The sequence below is a fragment of the Trachinotus anak genome, unplaced genomic scaffold (genome assembly GCF_046630095.1).
Source record: "Trachinotus anak isolate AG129_WGS33_773 ecotype Australia unplaced genomic scaffold, CSIRO_AGI_Tana_v1 ptg000013l, whole genome shotgun sequence".
NCBI lineage: Eukaryota > Metazoa > Chordata > Actinopteri > Carangiformes > Carangidae > Trachinotus > Trachinotus anak.
Window position 1 is genome coordinate 21,264,005 of NW_027273864.1, and position 17,032 is coordinate 21,281,036.

Here is a 17,032-nt window from a genome sequence, read left to right on the forward strand (position 1 = left end):
AATATTATGTAGACCCAGATAATGCGGAGTAAACCTATAAGGCTTTTGGGGCCTCTGGGCAGTAGCACATTTTGCTTTTTGGCAATCCGGCATTGATTCTTCCCCCAACCCTAATTTGTTATAAACAGTGTCAATGTCAAACACATAGACTGCATATACAGTACGGCTTTAACTATCAACTATTTTCATGATTAATTCATAAAAGAAATGTTAAAAAAGTGAAGGAAAGGCCAATCACAACTTTGCAGGATCCAAACTGATGTCTCTGAATGCCCCCTTTGTTTTTTTGGGTTTTTTTTTTTTTTTTACTAAAAATCTAAAAAAAATCCTACTATTAGTGAAGCTACAACTTTTTAATGTGTAGCTTTTTTTGCATGGTAAATGGCTGAATAGATTAATCAACTCTTAAAATAGTTGCGATTATTTTTCTGTCGATTGACTAATGAATTAATTGATTAAATGTTCCATCTCTAATATAGAGTATATATGCATACATCTTTAGATATAGAATATCCTTACAATCTGCACAATCTTGAAACAGCCACTGCTTAGGTCCGTCCCGCCCGCGCAACTAGTAATTGCAGAAATGATCGGAGACATTTCCGACGTTTCGGGGAGTCCCTGAATGCAGCATCCTGCTCATCCCGGCTGAACGGCGTCACAGCCGCGATGTGTCATTTCGTCGGATACATCGCCGACGGTGAAACCCGCTCCGTCTCCTGCGCTCTTCTTGTGCCAGGATAATGAGTGAGACCGACCGTTAGCCCGGATACCCTGGTCCGTCTACACCGATGAGAACAACCCCTCTTTGATTCGTTATCGCTCGCTTTTTAAAAATCAGGATGCGGATGGTCTTTCCGTCGGGCAACATGTCCCTCATCTCGGTGACTTTGGCGCTGCTCGCCGTCGTCCTCAGCACTTCTCAGGGTAAGATTATGGCTCTCCATCCAGGCCGCGCCGCTAGCTGACGGCGACGGTTTAACGGTAGAAACCTGCTAACGTTTTTCTTGATTTAATGTCTTTCAGCCGTCAACATCCAGCCAGGGCTGGACCCTGTTATCGTCCTACAGGCTTGCAGCGGTCTACATGGTCTTGTGCCGCTTTACTGACTGTTTACTTGTTCTCCTCGATGTTTATTTAAGGCCCAGAACAAGTGTAACTAACTGCTCCACCACGTTTAGCATCCATCCACTGGTCCTGTCCTCCGTGAACTAGTCTGACTGGTTTTTGTGTATTTGTTAAGTTAAATTATTTTTTGTTTATTCATTTACAAATATTTAACATTTAGGTTAGGTTTTCTGTTAAAGGTAGTATGCTAGAGATTAGTCGATTAATCAATCAATCAATCAATCAATCAATCAATCACAAAAACAAGAATAGGCAACTACTTTTATATGTTTTAGCAAAAAAAAAAAAAAAAAACATTTGCTAGCTATAGTTTCTCAAATGTGAAGATTCTATGCTTTTCTTTGTCAAATATAGATCGCAATGTGGATATATTTGTTTTTTGGACTATTGAGAATAATGAAAAAAAAGTCAGAAAAAAATGCTGACTAATCATTAATGAAAGTAATCATTAATTGCGGCCCTAAAAGAACTATTTCTTTTTCATTAAGATAACAATTTGAAGTGTGCAAAGGTTCCTCTCTTGCTCAATAGCTCTGTTTTCATAATGATCACTCACATTTTATTTGTGTAGGACCTTTTATACAGATAAGTGCATCAGTTCAGAGTGTGACATGTGACTGACAAGCCCATTCTGAGACTAGGGTAGCAACTAGCACTTGTTTCCATTCTCAATTCACCTGATGATTGTTTTCTGGAGTCATTGATTAATCGTTTAGTATCTAAAATGTCAGAAAATATTGCAAAAGATACGTCCTAGTTTCTCTGGGTCCAAGTTTCTTTAGGTGCATGATGTCCAAACCCCAAAGATAATCAGTTTAATGTGATATAAAATAGAGAAAAGCAGGAAATCTCCATATTTGAGAGGGTGAAAACAGCATTTTTCTTTGACATTTATCGCACAAGAAAATACTTTTGAACCATGTCTGCCAAAAATCCTCATTTCAGAGTGGAGCTGAAACCATTCGTAGATAGGAAGAAAAATAATTTTATATTGATCGTTTGATTCGATTGTAAAGTGAATATTTGTGGCTTTGGATGTTTGGTCAAACACAAAAATACATTTGAAGACATCACCTTCAGCTCAGTGAAATTTGATAGAATGAATAGAATTTTTTGATATTATAATTTAATTGAAGAAAAAAACACATCATAAGAGTAATCAACCGTGAAAATCATCATGAATTGCACCCCTATTAGAGGTCATTATGTACAGCACAACATTGAAATAATATCAGGACATTAGTTTAAGTTTACACAGCTGCCTGTTTATTTGCTAAACCCACCTAAAACTAATGCAGCTTATGGTGCTACTGTTTTGTGTTCTATTATTTAGTACCCTCATTGATTTAATGGGCTATAATGTAGAATAATATAAACATCTGTCAGTGTAAGACAATGCATTTCAACAACACCATCAAAATGAGAATGACCATGAACTGAATTAACACCTCTCTAAAACAGTTTCAGCAAAAACCTTCCTGAAGGATACATTGCAGGAGTTTTGCATGAGACTGCAGTAGTTTTAGCGAGCTGAACCTAACAAACTGCCAACTGAGTGTAGTAATTTTGCTCTTGTTTTACTGTTACTCACCAAGTTAAGAGGCTTGACCTCTTGAAGATAGCATTTTGACAAATTGGTTTTAGGACTGGCTGCATAATGTGAACAACCGAACAGTACTTACACTAAACAATAATATATTATTTGCTGTTAAAGCTTGTATCATATTGTAGAATACATTCTGTCAATACCAGCACTTTAAGGTCATTGTCTAAAGTTAACCTTAAGTGTATATCAATCTGGCTCAACACTCAACTGCGGATATCCTATTGTAGTTTCCAAGGTAGTTTAACTTTAATACTTAGTTCAATATGGAAGACCAAGTTAAGTGTGTTATTTTATTTACATAAGGGTTTTACTCAGATTGTATGGTCCAAGATACAGTATTTATGGCATGTGTTGTGCTTCAGAAAACCTGTGTTGAATGTACAAGGTCAGTGTGACTTTTAGCAGCCTGCACTAGTGGCTGTTGTGACCAAGCTGTAATTTAGTGTAATTTAGTGTTGCCTTAAATTATACATTGTGGAAAACATTGTCATGCATGCTGTTTTCAATTCAATTATGGAGTTAGTATATGTGAGCTGTTGTCTTTCAAGCCTAGAGACCACAAACTGAGATTTTAGTTCTGTTCCTCCACTTTTCTGTCATTTCTTTCCATATGTGCAGGGGTTGATTATATTTTACTGTACAGTGGCAAAAACATAAGATTAGCAAAATTACTGTTGCCAACTTTTTTGATTTTCAGTTTACAAACATTACATGAACAACATTATTATCAAACATTAACAAACATTTGATGGTTCCAGGTTCTCTAATGAGTGAAGTTGCTTGGTTTCCCTGTTTTAAGTCATAGTAAATTGACTATGTTGGAGTTGGGGACTATTGTTCAGGCAAAACAAGACATTTATTTGATGTCATTTTGGGCTGTAGGAAATTGTGAACCTTCTTACTATTTTCTGATGTTTTACAGCCCAAATGATTAGTCGATTAATATAAAAAAAATTTTTAAAAAATGGCAGATAAATTGATCATGAAAATAACTGTCAGTTGCAGTGCCATCAGTAATAAATAGTCTCCACTACCATTTCAAGAAGAGAAGTCTTAAATCTCCTGTTTACCTTACTTGATCTTACCCTGATCAGTTGTCAACCTCTGCCACAGGGAAGCCTTGAATAATGCATTATGACTGTATTTGACCTGGAATAAGAAAGATGTCAAGATAGAAGAGCCAGTGCAAGTTTAAAATTAATATTTATTTTCTCCTGAAGGCAGGACAAAACTGGATCTGTTAATGAACATTCAGGATTTTTCTCACTTTACCTGTGTGATAAAACAGAAACAACAGCATGTCACTCTGAGATAATAAGTAAGGATTATTCTTTCTCTTTCTGCTTCCTTCCATTCTTTATGCTTTCTGATACCCCCCACCCCCCACCCCCACCCTCCTCTTGTTGCTCTTGTTTTGCAGTCAGTGGGAACGAGGACTGTCTGTGGTATGTGGATAAAAATGGCACCTGGCACAACGGCTTCGATTGCCCTCTCATCACGTTCTGCTGTGGGAACTGCCACCGGCGCTACTGCTGCCTGGACGCCTTCAAGATGATCACAGAGAGGGAGCAGAAACGCTGCATGCTCTTCCAGTTCAGGTGGGGTCAGCAGCAGCAGCTGGGTTTTTATTTAATGACATATTTATAAATTTACTGGACACCAAGCGTCAGTGTTTGTGTTCACAAATCAAGGCTGTCAGAGCTGGGTCACGTGTCCTTTGTTTCTTGAAAGCAGACAGTTACTTTGTTGTTCTTCAGGAGGATATTTGTTGCCACAGTCTGTACAAAAACCTCTGCCCTGCAAGATATCTGTGAACATATATCCATGCCCACAAAGTGTTTACTATACTGACAATAATAATTTATTATAGGCACATCCGGCCCATAGAACAAACGATACAGAAGCACAGGCAAGATGAAAAGAACAATAAACATCATGTGGTGTGCAGTCGTGCATAGTGGGCCTTGAAAATAGCCGCATCTGTGTAACCTCTCATTGAGGTGGACTCCACTCAAGTTGTACAGACATCGTAAAGATAAATAAATCAAACAGGATGCACCTGCCGACAATGTGTGCAACATCAAAGGGTCTGAATACTTCTGTAAATGAGAAAATTTCAGTTTTTAATTTTTAATGAGTTTGCAAAAATTTCTAAAAACACGTTTTCCCTTTTTCATTATGGGTTATTGAGTGTGGATTGATGATCTACAGCACTAAAAAAGTGTCACCATACATACAGTAGATGGTAATACAAAGTGTATTGGGACATAATCACAAATAAAGTGAGGAGATGAGGAAGTTGTAATGAATTATTTAATACAAACGTTGCTCATGAGCAAAACAGGCGCTCAAAACAACAGTGCTGGAGAAAGTGTTAAGTATAGTAATACTGAATATGCAAACATTAAACAGTTATATTATTTCATAAGGGGCAATAATAATATGTGTGCATGGAGACTTAAGTTGGGAGAAAAATAGACAGATATTGTATGAACACATGTAGAAAATATTATCCACCATCACCATGCATTTTGCCAACTATTTCTGCTAAAAGTCTAGGCACTGAAACTGGCCTGTTCCTTGTGTCCCATTGGCTGCACTTAACTAAATGGCTCTGCTTTGGTCTCCAGAGTGTAATATCTTCTCATTAGTCTTCCTATCACATCAGCTATCTGTGCATTCAGTGGAGTTTAATGCCCCCTGTGTGGGATCGTGATAATGCTGGACTAAGCAAGCTTGTACCTGAGAGGCTGCAACATGGCAGTTTTCCTCCACAGCACTGGAAACCATCCATCACTATCCAGTAGCGAGCAGGCAACTTGCAGCTTATTAAGCCCAGTGGGGGATCAGATCAGTGGGTGGCGGAAGCTGTGATGAAATGGAGGGTTTTGTTGCTTCACAATTAGGTGATGGAATCTGCTAGAGAAGCAAAGAGATGAAGGGTCTACGTCATTAACTGAGATAGGATTTCAGTGTGTCTGAATCGCATCACGGCCTCCTCTACTTTGATTCTCTCGAAAGTGAGTTGTAATTAGCAAGATAGAGGGGGAGGAACAACGTGAGGCTAGATGATCAAAGTAACTCCTTTACTCTCTCCTTCCTCTCCTCTCAGTCCCACCACTTTAGCCGGTATTGCCTCCTCCATCCTCCTGTTTGTGGCCATCATTGCCACCATGGTGTGCTGCTTCATGTGCTCATGCTGTTACCTGTATCAGAGGAGACAGCAGCGGGGCAGGACACCTTATGATGGTAAGACCTCTATACTTTATGTCAAAGTCAAGTGATGTCAAATTTGACTTATATACAACAAAATCACAAATCTGTCCCCTAGGGGCTGAACAATCTGTCCAGCATTATGACACCCCCTGTGTTTAGACCCTCGTTTCAAGCCCACAGTTCGTATCCATGCTTTTTTTTTAGGCAGCGTTAGGTGTATAGTTTTCCTTCACCATAGTCTGTACATTTTTGAACCCACAGCCCAGCAGATCCCCATGGCCAGCTACCCACTGGAGCCCATGTACGATGCTTATGGAAAACCACTGGGCCCCTCTGAGTATCCACATGCAGGTTATCCAATGGCGCCTCAGTACCCCGGCATGCCCCCACACTACCCAGTGATGCAGCCTGGACCACCATACCCAATGGATCCTGCATACAGCCAGGGTAAGATTAGCATTACTTTCTTCAGAGGGGGATAATGACTTTAAACTGTCTCTGAAGCTGATGTCCACATTTTGTTGATCATCAATTATCATCTGCTGCTGTGCTCTAAGCTCCCTAAACACTCAAGGATGTCCCTTTTTACAGAAAAAAAAAAAGTGAATACATGGTATCAATGGTATTTTTACTTTTAATCTGGACAGAAAATAGTTGCAGAACAAATTTGTGCCATAGTTTAACGTTGCCTTATAATTACTTTTGCAGTTGATTGTATGAAGATCTGACCTTTTTCCTTTTTGTTTTGCTTACTTGTGTTTCAGCCCCTCCACCTTACTCTCCACCTCAGTATCCTGGTCATTGATGGGCTCGTCTACACACATACACACACACACACACACACACACACACACACACACACACACACACACACACACACACAACACACACACACACACACACACACACACACACACAGTGGGAAACAGCAACAGCTGAGAGACATGACTGTTTTGAAAGGAGGGGGCAGCAACACTCTCACACACTCAAAGACAAACACATACACACTCAAATAAACACTACAGCTTGACTAGCAGTGGTTTGCCTGTGAAAGAGAAGGGGAAGGAGGCACTTTAAGGTTTTTTTTTTTTTTCTCTTTTCGTTGTTTATTTGCAACGTTGTCCTACTTTTCCGGAGTATTTACGTTGATCAAATTCTGTTCTGCAACCTGACGCCTGATCGCTCCGGGCGGGTTTCACAGAGGGCGTCACGCCATCCCCGAAATTGAGGAGGTATCCGGCTGGCGTCTCGACTCTGTGCTGCCACCTCTGCTCTCTGACACGCTCACCTCAGTGGCAGGGTGTTACCTAAAGACAGGGCTCATTACATTCCAGAAGAGAGGTAAAAAAGGATTTACAACAATGATAATGCACTCCCTTGTTATTTATTAAAGGGCAAAATGCTTTACTTCCTCACTTTTGTTAAATTCGAAAGGATTGATAAACTGCGACATACCGGGTCTTCTCAGTCACTGATCCACGTTCTCCAAATATGATAACATGATGTCTTTATATCTATGTTCAGTGTTTCTTTTGTAATGTGGTAGAGGCTAATGTGAAAAACAAATTGGAAATACGGGACACATGTTTGATTAAAAAGGTGACATGTTTGGGTTAAAGGCAGTTTGATACTGCCTTAAAGTTGCTCAGATGACCTAATGAATTTTATGGTAGTCCTAATTCTGTGTAACGACGCCTTTAGTCACATGTTAGTTTCAACTTCGTCTCTTCACAACTGATTACTTCATGGTAATATATTAGCTGCGCTGTTCTAATGTGACATCTCAACATCAGCATGCTACCCAGTCAAAGTTATCGGTCCTCTCCTGCTTCTTTTCTCATTTTAAATGGATTAGAAATGAGTCTTAAGATGAATCCCATAATGCCAGGTAGGATGTTTTATAGTGGCATACTTGTTTATTTCTTGTAACATATCAGGTCAGGGGAGCTGCAGGTCATGCTGCTTGATAAAGCAAAATGTCCCGCCTTACAATAATTAACTATGAAAAAAAGAGAGATTAACTATTTAAATAAATATTTTGTAAATCTGTTCTTCAGCTGAATATTTTATGATAATGTAACGAGTTATTTTAAAACAATGTATTGTTATTGTAACATAAGATATGACATTTTGGCATTTTGGCATCTTTCCACTGGGTATTTATTATCATTGAGGTTACCTTTTACTGTGAATGGGTTCTCACCTTCTGGACTAAGCTACAAAGCCAAAAATCACTACTGTTGAAAAAGCAGATTTTGTTAACCACCTCTCTTTAAAGGTTTGATATTTTGGGAGATATGCTTATTTGCACCTTTATGTTTATGGCACAGGGGTGGAAGAAGTGTGCAGATCTTTGACTTAAGTAAAAATAGCAATTCCATAATGTAGAAATACTCAGTAACAGACCTTTATTCAAAATGTTACATGGGGAAGATGCAGCAAGACTATAAATAAGTACAAGTACTTCAAAATTGTACTATTGTGAAGTGATCCCAAGCTTGTAGTCGCAGCAGATAAACAACCTAAATTAGCTACTTGTTGTGTTACACATTTGTAGCAGAAAACCAGATACATGTATAGCGCCTTTAAAATGAGCTGAATGCAATACATTAGTGTTACTGTTAGATTTTATTTTGCATTTGCAGCCATTTTACCAACAGTTTGCTGACATGTCTGTAGTTCTTTTCACTAAGTGGAAGATTTTGTTGCTGTCAGAATTTTTTTCCCAATGAGTCCAACTTGTAATTAAAAGTTGGGGGCTGACATTACTGGTTTTTCTGACTCAACTGCTTGTAATTACGGTTTAAACAATGTGCCTGCTGCAAGGCAGTGGTTTGATTACCAGTCAAGAAATGGTCTAGCACATAAAACCATATAATGTGAGTAATTGTTATTTATGTACTTAGGTTTTCACACAGGAACAAACAGACAAGGTCTGGTCTAGTGTGCAGATTTGTGAGTTTAGGGTTGCTAGGAGGTGGATTTTGTTACCCGCAGACAGAGCCATCTGTTCCCAGTTTCATGCTGAGATCTTTAGTACAGAAAATTCATGAGATTAATTTACCATTTAAAATGTGTTTTATGTTACATGTATGATTGTTTACATTTTATTAAGTAATTACATGAGAATAGTAAAAGGACATGCCTCATGTTTGGTAATATGATGATAATTAATATAAATAATATAAAAAATATTCAGAGGTGGCCTAATAATAATGCATTCACCTCATAAATCGTGACATTTCTCTCCATTAGCTGCCTTTAACAATGAAAAGTATCGATACCTGGCCCTGATTTTGCTTGGTATTAGATCAAAACCAAATGTTGTGATATCACCCACCCTTATGGTTCAGATGTGAGGAAGCAGATAGGTGCATTTCCCAAAATATCAAACTATTCTTTCAAATTTTCTTACAGATTGGGGCTCCAGTGAGGTCAGGGTCTATAACCTGTAAATGAATTCATCTGTAATTTGGTCTCGTTTAGCATCTTGTGCAGACAAAAACAGCCCTGTGCTCTTGTAATTTGTATGAACTGTAAAACATGACGTCTCTAGCATGTGTTGTATATTTAACTGACTACTAATACGTGATGCCTGGATTATCTTTATTTAGGAGTAATGTATCTCAACCTGAAAGTCAAATGAGGCACATATTAAAAAAAAAAAAAAGTTATTTCATGCTGATCACAGAAGCCTGGGCTTTCTTAAACTTTTCTTTGAGACTAAGTGCTGTACCTTGTCTCACCTCTAAACCATGCAATGAATCAGATAACGTTATTCCTGCTGGTTTACAGCTTAAATTCAATGGCGACGTCCATATGTACAGATCTGTTAAGCGTTTGTAAAGCACAAAGAGAACCCTGGAGTTTTCTTTGTAAGATGCTTTATATGTAGTTTGACCTAACATTTGCTCAATGATGTTTCTGTTTATTTGTGCTTCTAAACCAACTCCATGAGTGTGTTTACTGAAACTGACATCAGTTGGCAAAATAACTTGTCTAGATAAGGCTTTTTGTCTGTTGTCATATGGATGGTATGACATTGTAATATAAAGTCAGTGAAAAGTTTTTATTTCTATTAACATAAAATTTAACTTTGGAATGTAAAATACAACAGTCTGCTGTGTCATTTATTATATTTTTAAAAGCATATGTTTCTAAGAAATATAATTATATAACATTTTTAAAAAGGGGTCTAGTATGTGATTACATCATTTTGACCACTAGATGTCCACGTTATCCTCCAATCGATGTTATGTGTTCAGATATTTGATTTTTTTCCCCACTTATTTCATTACAAGCAACATCTTATCCAAAAGAAAGGTGTAAAATACTGATAGTTATTAACATATTTTTTATTTGCATGTTTGCACTCAAGCATGCACAAAATGTAATTGTATAGTCTGCCTTACAACTGTGACACATACATTTTGCATTTTTAGTTATATAACATATATTTATATTACTCAATCTCAATCAGAATTTACTTTGGAACTTCCTCATAATCCCCACTACACTAATGTCAATTAATTTATTTTTTAAGCTTACAAAGTGTACTAAACATTTTCACTACTTCAGCTGTCCCATAAATTCACCTCTTTAACAAAAATAATTACATGAACCTTTTGTTTCTTAAACATGCATACTCCCCTGACTCTCATTTCAGGTAGTAATTGCTTATTTGACCTAATACATGATTTGTGCTGCACAGCCTCCAAATTCTAGAGCCAGTCATTGAATAAAAACAGTGGGATATTTTCATTTCACTGTGTGAATCAAACATAATTCATCCCCCTAAATCACTGGCTTTGATGTGTTAAATAGAGCTCTTGCAAAAACAAAATTATATTTTTTAACTTGAACTGTTTTCCCAAAAAATTAAGGAATGCTTTTTTGTTGTTTTTCTTTTCAAGAAACAAACTAGGAAAAGTTCCTTTGAGAAACAGGGATGCTTCTGATTTGGCAGACTATCAAATATGACATTTACAGCTTTTTAAAAATTATTAATTACTAGGGAAATAACCAGGAACTGGTCTCAATATAAACAAGAACTGTATAATAGAAAGTCTCTGTAACTCTGCTCTGGCATCTATGTAAACTTCAGCCCTTCCCATTACCTTTAAAGGAGTGTGTACCCTGAACTAAATATGGACATGCACTTTCACAGGATTTCGAAGAATGTCCAGCCTCACAGCCCACTTTGATGATGTGAGCCTCATGCAGTTCGTTATTGGTACCCCTCAGTGCAACACTGAGTTTAGCCTCTTTGCACCAGGATTGATGCCTCCGGTGGCTTTTTGGTGAGCGGGACGTGGAAGGACAGCAGGACAGCAGGACATCAGCTTTGGCCCATGAGAATACTTGACCTCTCCCCATAGGAGAGAAATTACATGACAGATCTGTTTTTTAATTAAAGGGATATACTGTACTAACACCATCAGCAGCTCCAAAGCAACCACATTTCTCTGTTCTCCTCCACGGGTGTAGCCTTTACCCCAGATTTTTTTGTAGGCAACCATGTCTAGGAGAAAGGTGAGAGGCCTGACCCGTACGGGCCGCCAGGTCAGCGAGGACCCAGACCTGGACAACCTGCTGTCCACACTCTCCCCTGAGGAAGTGGAGGAGCTGGAGAAGACCATGATGAAAGTGCCTGACCTCAACCCAGAGGATGGCAAGATCATCATCCAAGGGGAGAGCCAACCTGCGCAGCCACCTAAGAGCAATAACGTCCGGGATGCTAAACTGGACGGCAGACAGGAGAGTGACACTAAAGGGAGGCTCAGTCAGAGGGAACAGTCCCTTGAGGTTAGTGGATGCTTAAATTGATTCCTTATCTGCATTCGTGGCAGCTTGACTTGAGTTTTACATGAAAGAAACACCCATGACTGATTTGTGATCAAATTCATGATTTCTGTGAAGATATATTACAATCCTCAGATGTTTATATTTGAGCTCCTTCCTGTAATTTTCAGTAGAAATAACCTGAAAATGGGTGACGTTAGAAGGCTTTATAAAATCCAACAACAATGTATGACAGATGGATTACAGTATTACATAACATCCAGTGTCCCAAGGTATTCTAATGATAGCTTTCATGTGCTATTTTTCATTTTGCTTGAAGCAAAACACCAAGAGGACCTCATGCACCCTGAGTCCAGTCCATCAGCTCATAAATAGTGGTCCCCAGAGTTGGCTTCTGTGCCAGAAAAAATATTTTTTTCCCCTCTGAGGCTTGCTTACATCCATTTCACATTATGAATTCTCTCTTCACAAGAGAAACAGCCTCAGAAACACATGAAACCATTTCTTTTATTCCCATGTCATGCTATAAAAGATTTTTAACACAAAGAGCCCTCCTCGGTTGACAGTCACAAAGCCAGACTTCTAGCAGTTTCTGTGTTTAAAGGAGAAGCACTTCAGTCGATGGAGCGGCGGCCCTGCGGAGCTTCTTAATCCCGGCCTGATGGAATTCCTTGGTTGATTGCTTCTACGCTCACTGCCTTTTAAGGATACATCTGCCAGGGCTGCGGCCTCACACAGCAAAACAGATGGAGACTCACAAATCAAACACTCAGCAAACTACTTGCTGCAAAAGTATCCCTGCACTATAAAAAATGGTTCCTTGTCCTTTTGCTGGCTGTAAACACACATGCCATGTTGTGCCTGGGAGAATGTGTGTTTACATGAGCAGATGGCTGAGGAGCTGTTTTAAAGTAAAGATATACAGTATTTGCACAAGTATTTGCATGGTTAGGTGTTATCCTTTACCTGCCATACAGTACATACTGTATGTCTGTAACAACAAGCTCTGTGCTGTAGAGCTAATAAAATATTTGAAATATTGGACTTTGAGGGTGTCTTTCAAGTCTGCAGAAAGACTGCCGAGTTTTGTAATTTGATTGTTTAATTTGGTGTACTCCCACATAAGGAAGTTATTTTAAAATAACCCTATAATTGTATAATATAAAATCATTTCTCATATCACGCTCCTCATATTTGCTCTCCTACAGGGTGAGCTGAAGAAAGAGAGCAGGAAGCAGGAATACCTGAGGAAGATGGGCCTGAGCCAAGAGGGAAATGATGACATCAAAGTAGGGTTACGAAGACAAGCTAGTATCACAAGAGAAAAAGATACCAAGGTGGACGACAGAAACAGCAAAGGTCCTGAAAGTTCAAAAGACGAGCGAAGTCGGCTTTCAAGTAGGTACAGGAAGCAGGAGAGCAACGACAGTGACGTGAAAGAGGAGACTAATGAGAAGGAGAAATGTGAAGACAACAGGCTAAGAGACAGAAGAGAAAACAGAGAGAGCACAGGTAGCAAAACAAAGGATATGATCTCCAAGTTACAGGAGAAGAAGGGAGACAGCAGAGAGAAGGAGAGGAAAGAAGACTGCAGGAGAAGAGACGACAGCAAAACCAAAGACATTATCTCAAAGCTACGAGAAAAAAGTGAAAAGGAAGTGGGCAAGGAAAAGGAGAGAAAATCAGAGGGTATCAGGACACAAGGACTTGTCTCTAAAATGGTAGAGAAGCAGAGTAAGGTACAAGAAAGCCAGGAGATTAAACCAGAAGAAAAGAAGCCAAAAGCAGAGGAGAAAAAAGCTGAAGATAAAAACAAACCTGATGTCAAACTTGAGCGACAACCATCTTTGAAGGGTGAGGTGCAGGTGAAACACGACAAGGCTGAAAAAAGAACAGATAGAGAAGAGTTGGTCAACCACAGTGACCACGTGAAAGAGAAGGAGAAGACGGTTGGCACAGTGAAGAAAACAGAGGAGAAAAAGGAAAAAGATGTCAGTAAAGGAAAAGTTAAAAAAGCTGAGGAAACTGAGAAACTTGGCAACTGTGTTGCCAAAAACACCCCTAACAGCAAGGCGAAGGAGGAAGAGGAGGATGAAGAGTCAAGCATGTTTGATGAGCTGATGGAGCTGGTTCGAAGCAACGACCCCTCCCTCACTGAGCTCAATGTCAACAACTCAGAGGTCATCAAGACGAAAACACTCATCGAGTTTGCAGAGGCTTTGCAGAACAACACCCATGTTAAAACATTTGCTTTGGCTAACTGCCGTGCAGACGACCATGTGGCTTACGCCATCGCTGGCACAATACGCAGCAACAAGACTATCACCAGCATCAACCTTGACTCCAACCATCTCACCGGCAAGGGCATCCTGTCTCTGATCCAGGCGCTGCAACACAACTCCACACTGACTGAGCTTCGCTTTCAAAACCAGCGTCACATCTGCGGTGGGAAGACTGAGATGGAGATGACCAAAATTCTGAAAGAAAACACCACCCTGCTCAAACTGGGCTACCACTTCGAGTTAGCTGGGCCCAGAATGACCACAACAAACATACTGAGTCGCAACATGGACCGACAGAGACAGAGGCGCCTGCAGGAGCAGAAGCAGGCCCAGGCCAATGGGGAAAAGAAAGGGACACTGGAGGTGCCCAAGACTGGAGGTGGAGGATCTCTGAGAAGCTCACCCAAACCTTCCCCCAAACCTTCTCCCATACCCTCACCTATGCCTTCACCCAAGCTGACACCAAAAAGAGGAGCTGGAGGGCCACCACCACCTCCACCTCCTCCTGGGGGTGGACCTCCACCTCCACCGCCTCCTATGCTGGACGTAAACAACATGAGGAACTCTCTGACTCCAGGTGGTAGTAAGAACTCAAGGGACCAACTGCTTGCCTCGATCAGAGGAAGCAATATAAAACAACTCAAGAAGGTGCGTATGGTGGGTTTATGGAAAGGGTAGCTCAGTCACGGCACATCCAGAAATACTTACATTTTATTTTTCTCACAGGTGCCGGTGCCAAAGTGGTTGCAGTAACAATACCTGTTGGAATATAAAGTGAGAGAGAAGAGAGCGGGAGAACCGACACCAAGGAGGTTTTCAAGGAGACGAACTCTACATTCCCCCAGCTGCAGTTGAAGAGCTGTGGGACAGATGGAGGAAGTGAAACATGAGATGCCCATCGGTTGGATGAAATGCCCTCACAATGAGTTCTCCCCTCAAACACTGGACCAAAAGGACTCTGTGGAGAATGAGTGATGCAGGGCTCTCTATTAGCCGACTGCAGAGAGTGCCATGAGTTTGTGGTTGTTTCTCCTTAGTTCATATTGACGCTTCGCTGGTTATTTGCACTAGATAATATGAAGCCGATCATATAACGTTGGCTTGTGTATGCATCTGAATGTGAGCGTGGTGGGAGTGTGCGATGAGCTTAATAAGAGATAAAAGTTACTATAAAATTCTATTATACAAAGTTTATCAATGACATATTGGACATTAATTTTACCATTTATTTATTTGTGGAGAGGGAAACCACCTTAGACTTATGTCAGTTGTAAATCTGTTCAAACTGGGAATTCTGAAATGGCGGAAATATCAGGGAATTAACAAACATGGCGGCCTGACTTAAGAAAACCTGGTTAAAAAAAAAAAAAAAAAGTCAAGGTGGTCTTTGATTGTGTGTCTCATTGCCAAATCTCAAGACATCTCAGGCAAGGTTTAACGGATTGGAAAGCAGCCCAGTGGATTCCTGGTGCATGATGAAAGAGTTTAAGCATGGAAATAATTACATAATACATTTTTATCAGGAAGTGCAAATGGCTGTCCCTCAGTATCTGATGTTATATTTTGTACAGAATCATTCTAGCCTGGGTGTTTGAATACCTTACATAACTTTTATGTAATACATCTACATGTCTTAACCTTTAGGGATTTGGAAAACATTACTGGCTTATATCAACACTCCCGTTGATTTATGTCATACTTTTAAGTGAATGTCATTTCTAAAGGAAGTTAATGTGATAAACAAAAATCAGAGTGGCACTCATACTGTATGTGTCCTGTGTAATGAAAGATTCTCTGCCATATTTGATTACACATGCCTTTCTTACAGAGCCTGTATGTCTTCAATAAAAGATTCTGGTACGTCTGCAATGACAAATCACAAGTGTAATGTTATGCCTGGCTGATATCATTAAGATGAATATGTACAGTATATGCTAATTAAATTAACTGACTTTTGCAATATTTTTCAGTATGATAAATCAAGGTATGTATGCATTAATATCTGTTGAGCTGTCATTCATTTCAGTTGGTTTGTGGTCAACATGAAGTTGAACACTGTATTTCCATATTTCCACCGTGTACATTCAACCTCAGATCTAGGTGTTGCTAGGATATACACAAAATATACAAAACCATGTTTATATGTACGCACAGCTAACAACCAACCTACAACATAAACCATGTCTCTAACTAGATTTAAAGGGCTTGTGAATGATGACAACTGAGTTACATAAGTTAATTTTATGGACTTCTCCATCATTATAGATACATTTATATGTCAGTGTCTCAGCAGCTGGCAATGAAAAAAGTTAAGAGAAACTGCGGCTGTTTCCATAACATGCTTGAAGCTGCAGGGAAACAGTGGGAGTTGTCTAGTGTCTATTCACCAGCTGGTGAGGCAGCCATCATTCTGGCTGTTCAGAGGAAAAGAAGAAAACAGCACCAGCAGCAGTTACAGGCCAGTTTATGTCTATCACCCTGCCTCAGTCGCTGCATCCATGAAATGCCTATATTTGGTCATTTCTCAATGAAGCCTTGCTCGGCAAGTCATTCCTTTCTCGTTCCTAATAATGGGCAGCAGGCCAGTGGTCTGTGTCTCGGCTGTAGCTGCTCCCCTGACCGACGGCACTGATCTCAGATGGAAGAAAAAGAGAAGGAATGAAAATGTTGAGATAACTGGTTGTTCAGCGAAAAAGTTACGTGAGAAGAACATGGTCGTCACTTGTGTTCAGAAAATAACTCAGTTGAATTTATAATGTACTAGATTTCTTGTTTGCTACTTACAGCACGTACGTAGGATACTATAGTTTAATCTACAAGTTAACTGTAAAATAAGTTTCTTAACTGATGGGCCTCTTTTCACACCTGCTTCTCTGGAGTACTATGCAAACCCAGGTTTTCGAATTAACTAATCAATTTGCAAGTATGCAACATTTGTAAGCAGCATGTAAGCAGAGCATCAAGATCAAGCAGTAAAGTAGGTCTTTAGACCCTTATG

The 17,032-nt window shown here is 39.6% G+C and overlaps 2 protein-coding genes across 2 annotated transcripts; both read left to right on the forward strand.

The window, feature by feature from the left end:
* Window positions 1-673: 673 nt before the first annotated feature.
* Window positions 674-6,830, forward strand: shisa4 (shisa family member 4). Its single transcript, XM_071493599.1, has 5 exons — window positions 674-927; window positions 4,155-4,332; window positions 5,847-5,983; window positions 6,212-6,397; window positions 6,715-6,830. The coding sequence occupies exons 1-5, from the start codon at window positions 843-845 to the stop codon at window positions 6,753-6,755; spliced, it is 627 nt and encodes a 208-aa protein (XP_071349700.1). The 5' UTR covers window positions 674-842; the 3' UTR covers window positions 6,756-6,830.
* Window positions 6,831-10,422: 3,592 nt separating this feature from the next.
* lmod1b (leiomodin 1b (smooth muscle)) lies at window positions 10,423-15,996 on the forward strand. Its single transcript, XM_071493598.1, has 3 exons — window positions 10,423-11,755; window positions 12,961-14,682; window positions 14,761-15,996. The coding sequence occupies exons 1-3, from the start codon at window positions 11,468-11,470 to the stop codon at window positions 14,785-14,787; spliced, it is 2,037 nt and encodes a 678-aa protein (XP_071349699.1). The 5' UTR covers window positions 10,423-11,467; the 3' UTR covers window positions 14,788-15,996.
* Window positions 15,997-17,032: the final 1,036 nt, after the last annotated feature.

Excerpts from the sequence above, each read along its gene's own strand:
- shisa4 (XM_071493599.1), top strand. The coding sequence starts at position 843 with ATGCGGATGGTCTTTCCGTCGGGCAACATGTCCCTCATCTCGGTGACT. Across the intron at positions 928-4,154 it reads CGTCCTCAGCACTTCTCAGG|TCAGTGGGAACGAGGACTGT; the intron begins GTAAGATTATGG and ends CTTGTTTTGCAG. Across the intron at positions 5,984-6,211 it reads GGGCAGGACACCTTATGATG|CCCAGCAGATCCCCATGGCC; the intron begins GTAAGACCTCTA and ends TTGAACCCACAG.
- lmod1b (XM_071493598.1), top strand. The coding sequence starts at position 11,468 with ATGTCTAGGAGAAAGGTGAGAGGCCTGACCCGTACGGGCCGCCAGGTC. Across the intron at positions 11,756-12,960 it reads AGAGGGAACAGTCCCTTGAG|GGTGAGCTGAAGAAAGAGAG; the intron begins GTTAGTGGATGC and ends GCTCTCCTACAG. Across the intron at positions 14,683-14,760 it reads ATATAAAACAACTCAAGAAG|GTGCCGGTGCCAAAGTGGTT; the intron begins GTGCGTATGGTG and ends TTTTTCTCACAG.